The 13,443-nt window shown below is 34.4% G+C and overlaps 1 protein-coding gene across 1 annotated transcript in view; it reads left to right on the top strand.

Annotated features, from left to right (window-relative positions):
- Nyap2 (neuronal tyrosine-phosphorylated phosphoinositide-3-kinase adaptor 2) overlaps positions 1 to 2,903 on the top strand; it is a 236,552-nt gene extending 233,649 nt beyond the window's left edge. The window contains 1 exon segment of the mRNA XM_042679277.1: positions 2,676 to 2,903. Coding sequence (XP_042535211.1) covers positions 2,676 to 2,903 — 228 coding nt within the window.
- Positions 2,904 to 13,443: the final 10,540 nt, after the last annotated feature.

Below are 13,443 nucleotides of genomic sequence, written 5' to 3'. Positions count from 1 at the left end.
AGTGGACATAAAACTGTTTTAAAGGAAAAATATGAGAAACATGAATAGCCATGCTTTCTAATCCTTTGTTCTTATACCTCTATTTTTTTTAATTTAAAGATAAATTTGTTAATTTTTAATCACTGAATACACAGACTCAGGACACACATTTTTTACTTTATATAAACCACAAATTCATCATGGATAATACAAGGAAGTGTTACTGCCACTACAAAATGTCTGGCTGATAATGCTGTCAAACAGTCCTGAATAACTTTTGTAGTTGGACATGCTGATTCACATCATAAATATATCAAAGAAAATTAGGTAATAAATGATTTAATGTTTATGTAGACAAGTAAATCAAAAGCAAATGTGCAAGTAAATCTATAAGAAATGTTTATGCCCTCAAGAATTTGGAGATTTCCCAACTAAAATGGTTCATATAAAGAAGTAAAAATCTTATGAAGTAAATGATCTGGAGAGCTTTTTGAATAGCAACTAAACCTGCTCAATTCAGAAAATTCATACAGCATTTGCTAAGAGCCTGCTCTCTGTTCTACATGTTAGTGCTCCTAAGATAAATGAGAATAAGGATTTCCTCATGGGGATTCTGTGTTATAAATTGCGTTATGAGAGTTTCAATGAATTTTGCTTATATTTCTACCATAGTAGGGTTAATGTATTTTTTGCATAGATTATCATGTTATAAAATATCCTAAACCTTTTGTAATGTGGCTGAGCAGCTGGTGAGCTCCTTTGTGACCCAAATATGTTCATTACATACCTCAATAAATAGCTGGAAATTTATTGAAATTGTGAACCTCCTGGGCCAAGGTCCTAAGAGAGGGTCTAAACCACATCAAAAGGCATCTATACGCTGTTCATTTTTCAAGGTATTTTGTACAAGGTAAGCACATACAAGTTACATGTCTAAGTTATATGGTTTGGTTCCATATTCAAATCCAAATTAGATATGATAGAGTAAGAATCACATATATATTTGAATTTGTATAGCATATAGAAATAGTAATGCATATGGAAAATAAATAGCATTGTAATTTCAGAGTGAAATTCACAAAATGGAGTGGGTTATAGGCGACAGTATCTGATCTGAGCGTCAGAGAGGTCCAGCTTCACTTATTTGTTGTGACCTGCACGTAATTTTTTCTTGAAACATGTTTTTCTACTTGTAGTGGGTAGGCAAATCCTAATTCTCAGTGCATCTGGGAGTGTTATCCACCACTGGGCATAGGTCTTTGCACACTTCTGGTAGAGTATAGGTGTTTTCTGTACTAGAATAATAAGAGTTAGACAGTATTGTACTGATTTTGAAATGAGCTGACTTTCACTATCTCATTTAAGTCTCATATCAACTTAAAAATGTATGATGTTATCAATTAAGGTATTCATAAAAAAGAGACAAAGAAGCTCAGCGCTGGTGGCTTATGCCTGTAATCCTAGCAATTCAAAAAGCTGAGAGCTGAGGATCATGGTTCAAAGCCATCCCAGGCAGGAACATCCATGAGACTCTTATCTACAGTTAACCACCAGGAAATAGGAAGTGGCACTGTGGCTCAAGTGGTAGAGCACTTGCCTTGAGCTGAAATGCTGAGGGAGAGTGCTCAGGCCCAGAGTTCAAGCCTCACAACCGACTCCCCCCCCCCCCCCCAAAAAAAAAAAAAACGAGAGAAAGAGAGACAGACAGACAGAGAGAGATATAAAGAACTTGAGTGACATGGAAATTGAACACATCTAGGATTTTAATTTATGTTTTTTAGCTTTAGATTTTGGTGGTTACTTAAATGGCTCAGAATCAAAATAATTCTACTTATCAACACCTACCTGACTGCTTTGAAGCAAGATAGATAACCTGTTGAAGTCTTAGTTTCCTCATCTATCTGTTAAGGACAATTGGACTCATCTGTCTTTCCATCAAGTTATACACATCGAGAGACAGTGTAACACAGTCACAAAAGACAAAGGTATTGGAAATCAGCTCATGTTTAAATATTGTCTCTGTTGTTTTTTGGCTGTGTGTATTTGCAGAAATTATCAACTTTCTTTAAATCTTTCATTTAGCACAATGGGCAATGCTATATAATTTCTTTTTGAGCACCATTGTTGTAACAAATCTTACAATAAGATTCATTATAGAGGGAGAATTTAATAAATGTTTTCTTTGATTGTCATCTTAAAATTTGTCATATCTGATTTTTTGACTTCACATGAAATATAGTAAACTTTCAACTCATAGAGTAGATTTCTCAAACAATTAAATATAAACTTCCACATTGATGTGATTTCGCACTAGAAAGTAATTCCAGAAACTGAATGGAGACATATTGAGATCAATTGGTGGACTAACATAAAAATAAAAGGGTAACTATTGGGTAAGTTATTTAAAAATACAAAAAACTTTTTTCATATTGTAGATGCTATAATCACATCAGATGCATTTACGCTCCAAGTCTTATTAAAAAGTATCATGATGTTCATTTTTTTAATACAAAGTTTATTTCTAGTTTCCATGCTCTCATTTTTCCTTTGTAAGAATTATTGTATTTCTCTAGACATTTTAGGAAAGTTCAAAGGAAATGAAGAAGTAGCTGACTTCTAAATGACTACTAGCAGTGCAAACATATGCTTTTATTCCATTTTTCCCCCTTCTGCATTCACTCTTTCTTTTCTGCTAGGTGGCATGCATGCCGTGGTTTCATGGAGACCATACAATGCTTGAGATGATTGAGAAAAAGCGGTGCTTGTGCAAGGAAATAAAGGCTAGACAGAAAACGGAAAAGGGCCTTTGCAAACAGGATAGCATGCCTATCCTGCCCAGCTGGAAGAAGAACGCAGGTGCAAAGAAGTACAGCCCTCCGCCCTATTCTAAACAGCACACGGTATTCTGGGATACGGCCATATGAATGACCTTAAAGAATGACCTCCACCTCCATGTTGCTTAATAGAAGAGGGAGGCCAAGCTGGTCCTATGGTAATTCATTGTGACATACTTTCTCTGCCAGAGTGAAACACCACAGGAAGCTGCCCTTACTGTGGCAGTTCAAGGAAAAAATAAAAGTATATGTTCTTGCCATGAAGGCGTACTAATTGATCTCGGATTATTTTGAATCCAGAAGATATTAAATTTGTACATATGAGTTCTGAGCGGAGATCTGACATAATACATACTCTTACCTATTTAAATTTCGGAAATATCAAGTGTTTACGATACGATGTCATTTCGTTTTTAACCAATTTGTTATCTCTTTTATATGTAATCCTTGGATGCCTTTTATTATTGATTTTTGCATTTAAAATGTTTATTTTTGGTTGTTGTTTTCTTTGTTTCTCTCTTACCACAGTTGGCTTCTGCACAAGAGTTCAGAGCTACAAATCATATTCAGCCACAAACGATACGATCTGGTGCTAGCATTGTAAAAGTTAAACATTATTTAAAAGATTCTGCTGTTTTTTCCTTAAGTTTTTAAGGATTTGACAGGAAGTGAATGCAAGTGTGATGTTCCTTTGGATGTTCTTCTTACATCCACCAATATTTTTGCTACAGAGGCTTTGTAAGAATTTGTCTTCTATAACGTCATGTTTATACTTAATCATGGTTAGTCAGAGATCAGAGAGAGAATCAGTAGGGTACATTTGGAGATCCCAGCCTAGCCCATTTCCTTCAGAAATGACTTTGGGATGTGTGTCCTTGTATCATGGACCGGATTGGAGGAGACCAGGGTTCACTGTGACAATGGGAAGAACAAGGAATCAGAAGCTCCAAGAGCAGGACAGCTTCACAGAGGTGAGACCAATAGCATCGCAGCCACCATCATCATGTTCTTGTTTTTTAATTTTAAGAAAATTTTCATGTGTCTGATTTTTCCCTTAAAAATGAGAAGTCAACCTTCAACTAGACCAGCTTGCATATTTCAGTACACTACATGCCAACCTTTCTCAAAATGTACAGTCCATGGAATTGAATCTTATTGATCCTTCATGTTCATCAAGCTAGGCATGATATTTTGGGGTCATAATCTTGTATGACCATCCCACGCATTCTTACTAATTATGGCACCATGACCAAAGAGTTATGACCACTTCTTTATCTTACTTTGTTTCAAGGAAGAAACAGGAAATGCAGGGGACAGAGGGGTCGGGTGGAATCAACTTTATGTGGTGGTGAAATTTAAGTTTTCAAAGAATCCTATATATCTTTTAAAAAGTAACTTGGTAGTTGAATATAAATATTGCCACGGATAAATAAAAAGGAAACTATCACATATATTTTGTATATTTAAATGACTATTTATGCTTCCTAAAACTGACAGTATGTGGTTCTTCATTAATAACTGATTTAGTATTATATTTCTGAGAGACAACGTGTGTGATTGAAGTTCTTGTCATAGTAGTTGTCTTTGTGAGGGTATTGACAGCAATATTGTTCTGCTGCTCAATAAAACCAAATATTACAGGAGTTAGGGAATTTTTGTAATCTATATTAATAAAAAATAACTTAGTAATGCTTTATCAATAATAGTTCCTTTCAAGAGCCTTTAAAATGTTATAATGTAATTTTTTTAATGTTTTATAATTAATGTATATTTTGATGTCCAGTTATAATTCTGAAAAAATAAGGAAAAAGATAAGTGGGAGCATGTGTACGTATGTTGTGTGTGTGTGTGTGTGTGAGTGAATACACAGTGGAAGAATTTACACAAAATTGCTTACTGACATTTTAGATCTTGCTTATAGAACGAGCTGGTGAAACAGCAGAAGTATAAAACACAGGAAACCACAAGGGTATCTGAAATGAATTAAGTGACTTCTGTTGCCATATTTCACCAGCTAATGGTAACATTTCAAATATAACAATCAATGGAGCACAATGGAGAGATGAAAACGTTTTAAGATCAAATCCTATTTAAAATAAATGGTGCTTATGGCCCAAGTTGTTATCCTCATTTAAGTTATCGAGATGAGAGATAAACTCAAGCCAGTCAATCAAACACAAGACATCAATTCTCAGCATCTTTATAATCTTGGTACCAATGTATCTGCAGGCACAGTAGAGTAATGGTAGCCCTCTCTTGAAATTCATATTTAGGTCACAAACCAATGTGTCACCTAAGTAACAAGAATGCTTCTCAGATGCTACCTTTCTTATCTGTCTTTGAAGTAGACAGAAATTAATGTTTCATCCTGGTCACTTTTCTAGAAGGAAACAGAGGTACTGAAATGACAGGTCAAATTCTTACTTCTCTGTTTTACTTATGTGACTGCCACATTTCATGCACTGTTTTTCTTTACAAAAGTGTACTATTTTTAGAAAGTAACAGATCAGAAATTTTGACCATTGACAATGATTTTCACTTATTTCTTCAAATATCTTCCTACATGGGAAGTATTTATAATACCTGAAAATGTGGCTTCTCTTAGATATGGTTTGGGAACTGTATTTCCGTGCCTGCACAATATAAAATCATCCACTTTGGTGATGGTTATTCTATAGTCCATATCCTCTTTTTGTAGTATTTCTCTATATGGAGAATAAGAAATCTTAAGAGAGAAAAACAAGCTGTCTCTCAGTGATAAATCAGGACACTTCGATGTGTGAATTTAGTCAGAAGGTAAAGCTCATATTTCTAGCCGCTCCAAAGAACAAATCACACTGTGGCATGATTAGCTGGTCGAGAAAGCTCATACCTATGAAAAATGGTCTTTTCCAAGTAAAGTTTCTAGACACAGAGCTTAATTGGCTGTCAGCAAAACTTTTTTATAGGTGAAATACTTCTTAGCAGAGAAGAAGCAAATTTCTTTAGAAATGATAGAGGAATGGCATACCACATTTTCCCCAATCTCTCAAAAGCCAGCATCTTCTGAGACCTTATAGTTGGACTTCACATAGACACAGCATTTCCACCTTGTTGAGTAAAAGAAGTGATCCAATCAAAAGAACTGGAAGAGTACAACCAAACATTCCATAATTAGAATTGTACTTTTAATGAATGGACACATTCTAATACAGGCCGATTTTCTGGCTACAACTGGATATCACTTCACTTTTCACAATAGTGATAGTTTTCTTTGAATGTCTCTAGGACAAAAAAAAGTGAAACTTTTCTCTTGCCATGTTTTAGGAAAGGATTGATTCCTGCCTACACACAGATTTCAGCTTGACTGCTTTGAACAAGTTGTTGACAAAATTAAATAAAACCAAGCTACTCTATTGGGTTACTGTTCTAATTACCGAAGCAAGAAGCCAGAAGAGTGCACATATAAATATAGTCTGTACATCATTCACAATTTACAGTAACTGAGTTTCCGAAAGCAGTGCTTGTAAATTAACTAGGATTATGTGTGAAACTAGAAAAAGATTCCTATTAAGCAGTAAATATTCTGAGATGAGGGACTTCACTATTGTCAAGGAATATAGATAGAATAGACTAGTAGCTTACTATTGATTTTGTCCTAAATTTAAATGGAAATAAAATTAAAATGGTACATGGAATATGTATGATTTTCTCACTGTGTCTTTCCTTTCAGGGGAGACTAGGTTACTGACTGTAGAATGTGGACAAGTAGCTATCAACACATCCTTCCTTTAACAGTTTATCATTGAACTACTTGTGTATCAGCCATTTAAAAAAGTTTCTGAAGTACTCGGAAAATGTGTAGTCCTTGTCTTCAAGGAGCTAAATTATGCAATCACTAATATTTTCAAAATATATCCACTTGTTTCTAAGAAGATAAACAATTTCATAAGCCCGACAGCTCTTACATGATTAAATATAGCATTTTCTTTGTTTTCACATTAAGTTTTCAGTTACTATAAAATTTTGAAAGACATCAACTTTAATATCTAAGTATAAAATATGTTTGTGTATAAATCTCTGTATGTACACACACACACAAATACAGCTGTCTACAGAAATCATGATAACACTTGAACATTATGGCTTGGGACTTGAATGATATAAAGCCCTTCAATATTTGAATCAATTACCAATGTGTGTAATTAGCAAATTGCACAAATGTGTGGATCTATTAGGAAAATATGTGCAATCTTGAAAAAAAAGTGTCAAACTCCATTTCCCTTTAAATACTACGATGTTGCAAATTGAAGGGGAAGTAGTTTTAAAGAGCTATTGTTTGATTTATGTCAACCAAGCATATGTGAAAATCCTCATGTTTGATTGTTCCTAAAGATTACTGGGTTCGCTCACCCCGAAAGCTTCTTCTTAGACACATGATGTAAACACCCTCACACAAAACACAGACTGTATATAATATGTATGAAAGTGTTTGGTATGCACTTCTTTTGTTTGGAACTCCTTCACATCCATAGTGTAGCAATTTGTGTAAAGTGCCCTGTGATTATTAAAAGACAAAGCACAGTAAAGTCACAGGTCTTGTTATCTTGCACTAAAAATGTGTTTACGTATTTAGCAATTGTATGTTTACTTTCTTGCTCTTTCAAATGATTGAAACAAATAGCTATGAAAAAAATGTTATAAAATAATATGTTTTCTAGTGAATAATGGCACTAATTTTTCAAAGACAGGGTTTTTAAAGAAAATCCATTCAACATCCATTCCAACATAACATGTTTACTGTATCTGAAAATTTGAATGTCATACTGAATTTTCATTACTCATTAGAAATGTCAGGTATGTGCCTGAAAAGTTGTGAAAATAAGCATTAGGTAACAGATTTCTCTCTTCATGTGTTATTAGCCATTTCTATATACATAATAATATAAACATTGATGTTTTAATGTCTCTTAATTTTTGTACTTGATTTTTTTAGGTAACATGTAATTATATATGTACTTTGATACTACTGAAGTAACCAGATGTTGTTTGAAAACAGATTGATTTCTTTAGTGCATTGACAATATTTTATGATACTTTTGTGCTTATTTATTTGTGCTCCCGTGTACTTATAATAAAAGCAATAGTTTAAATTCATTGACTGCTGTTCCATGTATGTATTCATCAAGAAACAATTTTAAAGAAATTCTTTTATCAAGAAATATCTGAATCTTTTTCAACATCTACAGTTCTACAAGTGTACTTGTATGACAGAAAGTAAGTTCTAGTTCATTCATACAAGACTCATTCTAGACTTACAATTATATTTTACAAATATATCCAGGATAAGCATTATTTTTAGCATTTACCTTGATTAAATTAAATTAGGAGTGGTCAGTATGTTTAATGTTACTGGGATAGCAATAAATAATGTGCTATTTACCATCTGAAATATATGAGAAGATTTAGGAAGTCAATGATCTTAAAAAATATGTAACTCTAAGAATAGAATATGCCTTAATGACTCTTTTCAACCACTTATATCTTCATCCAAATATTCAATTTCAATATAATTAGAAATTTATAATTTTTTCCCTAATTCTTTTTTTTTTGGGGGGGGGGTACGGTCGTGGGGCCTGAACTCTGGGCCTGGCGCTGTCCCTCAGCTCTTCAGCTCAAGGCTAGCGCTCTACCACTTGAGCCACAATGCCACTTCCGGCTTTTTTTTTCTGCTTATGTGGTGCTGAGGAATCGAACCCAGGGCCTCATGCATGCAAGGCAAGCGCTCTACCACTGAGCCACCTTCCCAGCCCCTCATGTTTATTTCTTAAAGCAAAATACTACATTGCACTGTTTAGCCTCAATCCTGTAGCTCCTTACATGTTCAGTATGTCACTCACCTCATAGGTGAACAAATAAATAACCACTCATTGTCTCCCTGGTGTTAAGACTGTGAGAATCTATACACACAGGCTCTGACAAAAAGAGCACCGTATTTTAAATTGTTTCTCTCACCATCTGAACCCTCACTAATTTCAGTTTTGTGCTTTCAGAGGTGAGAGACAGATAAAACAATGCCCATCCTCCTACTACATACACTGAGGGTTTCAGAGAATTCTGCCTAACATACAGGTGTGGCCATCAGGCAATGTGACAGACCAGGAGACTAGAAGAGAATTTTAGAAAAAAGTCCTGCATCACATCAATCAATGTATTTCCTCTAGGGAAGAAGTTCTCAAACTCAGTTGTACAGAAACGTGACGTGAACAATTCTAAAATGCACTCAGGTATAGAAGGCAACCTGAAGTAAGTATGAAGGCCTCAGCAGCTTTCTCACATACCCCAGGTGACAGGTGAACACAAGTTCGAGAATAAAAGCAATGTTTTTGTTTTTCTTTTCCAAAATGTGATGATCTGGTTAGCATAGAGACTCTGGTTCCATAAAGTCTGGATTTGGCAATTCCAGCCAGATTCTATGAGATGCATAGATCGCTTGAACAGCATCTTCAATTGACTTCTCTGGCTGTGTTTTGGGAACTGTTGCAAACCATTTGCCTGAGCACTGTTACTCAAGGTGGAACTCAGGGATGTATTAGTATTATTTTGGGAATTATTAGAAGTACAAACCTTGGAGCTCCATTTCTGGTGATTTTGAGGGTTGAAGATCATGAATTTGTTTCAACAAGATATTCTGATGATTTGTGTTCCCCAAGGTGTTACTCTTATCAGCTTATCAGCTGAGGTTCAGAACCAACTTTCCTTTTCCCTTCTCTTTCTTGCTCTTTCATCCATTTCTTTTCTCTCCTTGAACTCTCACAAGATTAAAATATGCAACTGGTACTGAGAAATCTAGAGCAGAGAACTGATTGATTCTGGATTGTATATTGGAAATTGTATCATTTGTCCCAGCAACAACATTTTATACACAAAGAAAAATATAAGCACTCACCTTTTCATCTTTCTCTTCAGGAAAATTACTTGACGGTTGAAAGTAAAAGACTGGGGAAAGATTTTCATTAAATCAGTTCCCTGTGATTGGTCATCCATTCGCTCATTGAGGAGGCCAGAGTTCCACAGAACACAATTTTAAAAAATATTGTGAATATTGCTTGGCAATTAGTGTCCAGTGCTCTTAATTATTGATTATAGCATTAATATTTTGTCTGATTGCCCACAGCTGGAGTTGATACGAACTTCTCAATCCCTAGCACATTAATCCAAATCTTCAATATTCAATAAACTTCTCTCTCAAATTTCACCAGCTGCCACTAACATTTGGATGTGTAAAATAAGATCCGTGAGAACAAGTGAACAGTCTGCTCAATCTTGTTCTGCTACGCTTTAAAATACACTATTAAAATGCAATAATTAATATTGTTTCATGTTATGAGAAAGGACAGGTTAAGAGACAGCAAAATAACAGTAGAGCACAGCAACTACCAAACAAATCTATGAAATGAATGTATGTCAAACCAGTAGAAGAAAAGGATTATGCAAAAAGAATGTGGGTGTAGTTGGTGATTCATTAAAATCAAAAGTGTACTTTGAGTTGATGTTATATACTATATAGATAGTAGAATTAAAAGTAAACATAAAGTAAGCCCCCTCCCAATTAGTGGCATTTTATAAAAAAAAGACAAGTTTATAACAAACTGGAATTCATTTTATAATGCTTTTCTGACTGGAAAAAGAGTTCTTAAAGGAAACTAGAACTCCATTACATATCTATCAAGAAGATTGATAGATATTATTGTAAGAAAATACAAAGTATGTAATCAAAGATACCACAATTTAAAAAACTAAAGGTTGTCTAATAGAAGTTATTGGTACTGTATATAAAAGATTGAACAGATGAGTTCTTAAAAATCAATATGTAAAAAGCAAAGTAATAAGACATGGATATAGGATATCACCAGGCAATTCAATAGAGTAGATACAAACAACATGCACAAAAGTAGAGCCAAATATTCAAATATGTGAATTCAATGTCACTGGTGGATATTTATAGCTCATCAAATCATGCACAACTAAAACGACTAATTTTCATATATGATATTGGCTATATTATGAGCCAGTGTGTATGTCTAATCAAAGACAGTATTAAAAGTATTGGTAGAAGGCCCATTTGGCAGCCATTGTTAAAAATGACGTGACATAATACTTACCATGGGTATATTTGTCAAATATAATTATAAGTAGATGTATTTCCACCATGCTGTATATGTGAGAAACAAGAAGTTATTTAGGGGAAAGGTGGAAATAAAAAAAAAGTTGTACCAACAATATTTGTATGTTGTGTTAATATAGGACCTAAAAATATCTCAGTGGACTAAAACACAAGTGACTTTTTCCTCATACATAACTCAGCAGAACCCTCTACTTTGTGTTTTCTCTTAGGAAAATTCACCAATTTAGAGCATTATACTGAGTTGCCCCAGAAAAGAAGGGAGGTCTTGCAGACAGCTCCAATAGCTACCATCTGAGAATGACGCATGAAGCGTGGATACTGACACACATGCAATGTACCTTTCATTTATAAGGGCATACATTACCTTTGGAGCAATGCAAACTGATGCTTTTTTGAAATTCTAGAAATGAAGGAACTTCTACAATGAAATAGGAAGTTTTCCAGGAGAAACTGAAAGATACATGTACACATGCCAGTTCCATCCAGCAGATACTGGGGTGATGGATAAGGAAATGCCCATGTAATATGATATGTGGTGTTTAATGCTTTAATATTAAATAATCAATCTTAAAAGACCAACACAGGACAAGAAATGGGTTTAACCCACGGATATGTTAAAAACCTTTTATAGACTCAGACTGTCCCTGGGGTTAGCTTAAGTGAACAAGTCAAAACAACACATTATGAGAGGGAGATAGCAGAATAACAGGAACTTAATAAGTAAGTAGCTTTGGTAACATCTTTGGAACACTAGGCAGCAGTAAGATAAGATAAGTACCATCAGACACTCATTCTTGTCTTTTGACAGGATTACTGCAGAAGGTCAAACACACTAAGGCTAAGTAATTACATTACCAGGGTTTTCCATTGGCATCATTCATTCTCTATATATTCTTTCAAGGTCTCTACTGGGCCCTGAGGTTTCTATTTAGTTAAAAAATTACATGGATCTCTGCGTATTTAACATTTATTTGATAGTCTACTGTTATTTTGAAAACATACATTTATATCTACATATATAGTCATGTATGTTGACAAAGTTTTGAAACAGAAAAACTATTAACAAGGTACATTGTCTTTTGAGAGATATTCTGATACTTTTACTTAATATAAAATATAATTCTGTTTAAAATGCAATGGTAAAGAAGAGGAAATTAGAACTGAAAGCATTCAGAACCCATTCAAAAAAATAATAGCAGAAAATTTTCCCAAGCTCAATAGAGTTACATTCACCTGATGGGCACATACAGAAATCCAAATATACGAGACCAGAGAAGAAATACTCTTAGCCATATTATTGTGTGTATGACATGCACAGATAAGGAAATAACGCTGAAGGTAGCAAAAGTAAATAGGGAAGTGACACACGAGGCCCATGAGAACAACTGCAGACTTCTCAAAAGCAAACCCTTAGTTCAAAGGAGAACCGGGAAAAACACAATTCAAATTCTAAAGGAAAATAGCTGCCAATGTAGACTATTGCATCCAATGAAGCTATCCTTCATGAAGGAGAGAAAAATAAAAACCTTCCATGATAAACATGGACCAGGGTGCCAAGTGTATTTTGTCTGTCTGTGGCGGGGGGGGGGGGGGGGGAGGAGTAAGAGAGAGAAAATGAATTGAGATATGGATCGGGTGGTGGTGGATACAACTATATTCAATGTGCATAGGTGAAAATGGAACCCTGCAACTTGAGGGTTGGGAAATTCAGGGAGAAAAATGGAAGACATAGCATTGATCAAAATGTATTCTACTTATAAACTGGTTTGTTGAATAGAAACCCCTTTATTACAGCTACCTAAATATAATAAATAAAAACTATGGAATGGTAGAAATATATCAATACATTATTTGGTTGATTACAAACCACTTAAAAAGCAAATTCTCAAATCTTCTGTTACTTCTTCAAATGTGGAACAATTTGTCAAGAGATGAACAGCAGCAATAAAAATATATTATCTATATCTCTTTCCCTTCACAAGAAGTATTTGTGTGGATTACTCTCTATACCTCATATGTGACATGAAATATTTGTGTGTTTCCCTGAAGAAGTCCAGGTGGGATTAGCTGTTCCCAGATGAAAGACTTATTATCTTTTAGTCTTATCAGACCATAATATAATTTACTACAGAACTTTAGCAATTAGTTTTGTTTTTGTTTTCCCTTCGGTAGCCTTCTCACTTCTTAAAAATGAGTTATTAATGAAACTTCTCTAGAGCATTCATTTCATGTGCACGCACATACATGCAAGTATACACAGACACACACACACATTAATACACGGAATTGTTAACTATCATAGAATAATTTCTCCAATCTCAAGGACTTCTTTAAAGGATAAGTGGTTTGGGAAAGATGGAGAATTACAAAATTATAAAGGTACAAAATTGTTTCTTCTCACAAACTTTACATGTTGAATTGAAAAACTGTACAACTACTTAAGGATAAAGTAAATCTTAACTC

This window comes from Dipodomys spectabilis, unplaced genomic scaffold (genome assembly GCF_019054845.1).
Source record: "Dipodomys spectabilis isolate Male_0828 unplaced genomic scaffold, ASM1905484v1 ptg000051l, whole genome shotgun sequence".
Taxonomy (NCBI): Eukaryota; Metazoa; Chordata; class Mammalia; order Rodentia; family Heteromyidae; genus Dipodomys; species Dipodomys spectabilis.
The sequence above is the reverse complement of the archived record's forward strand: the minus strand, read 5'-3'. Positions and strand labels throughout refer to the sequence as shown.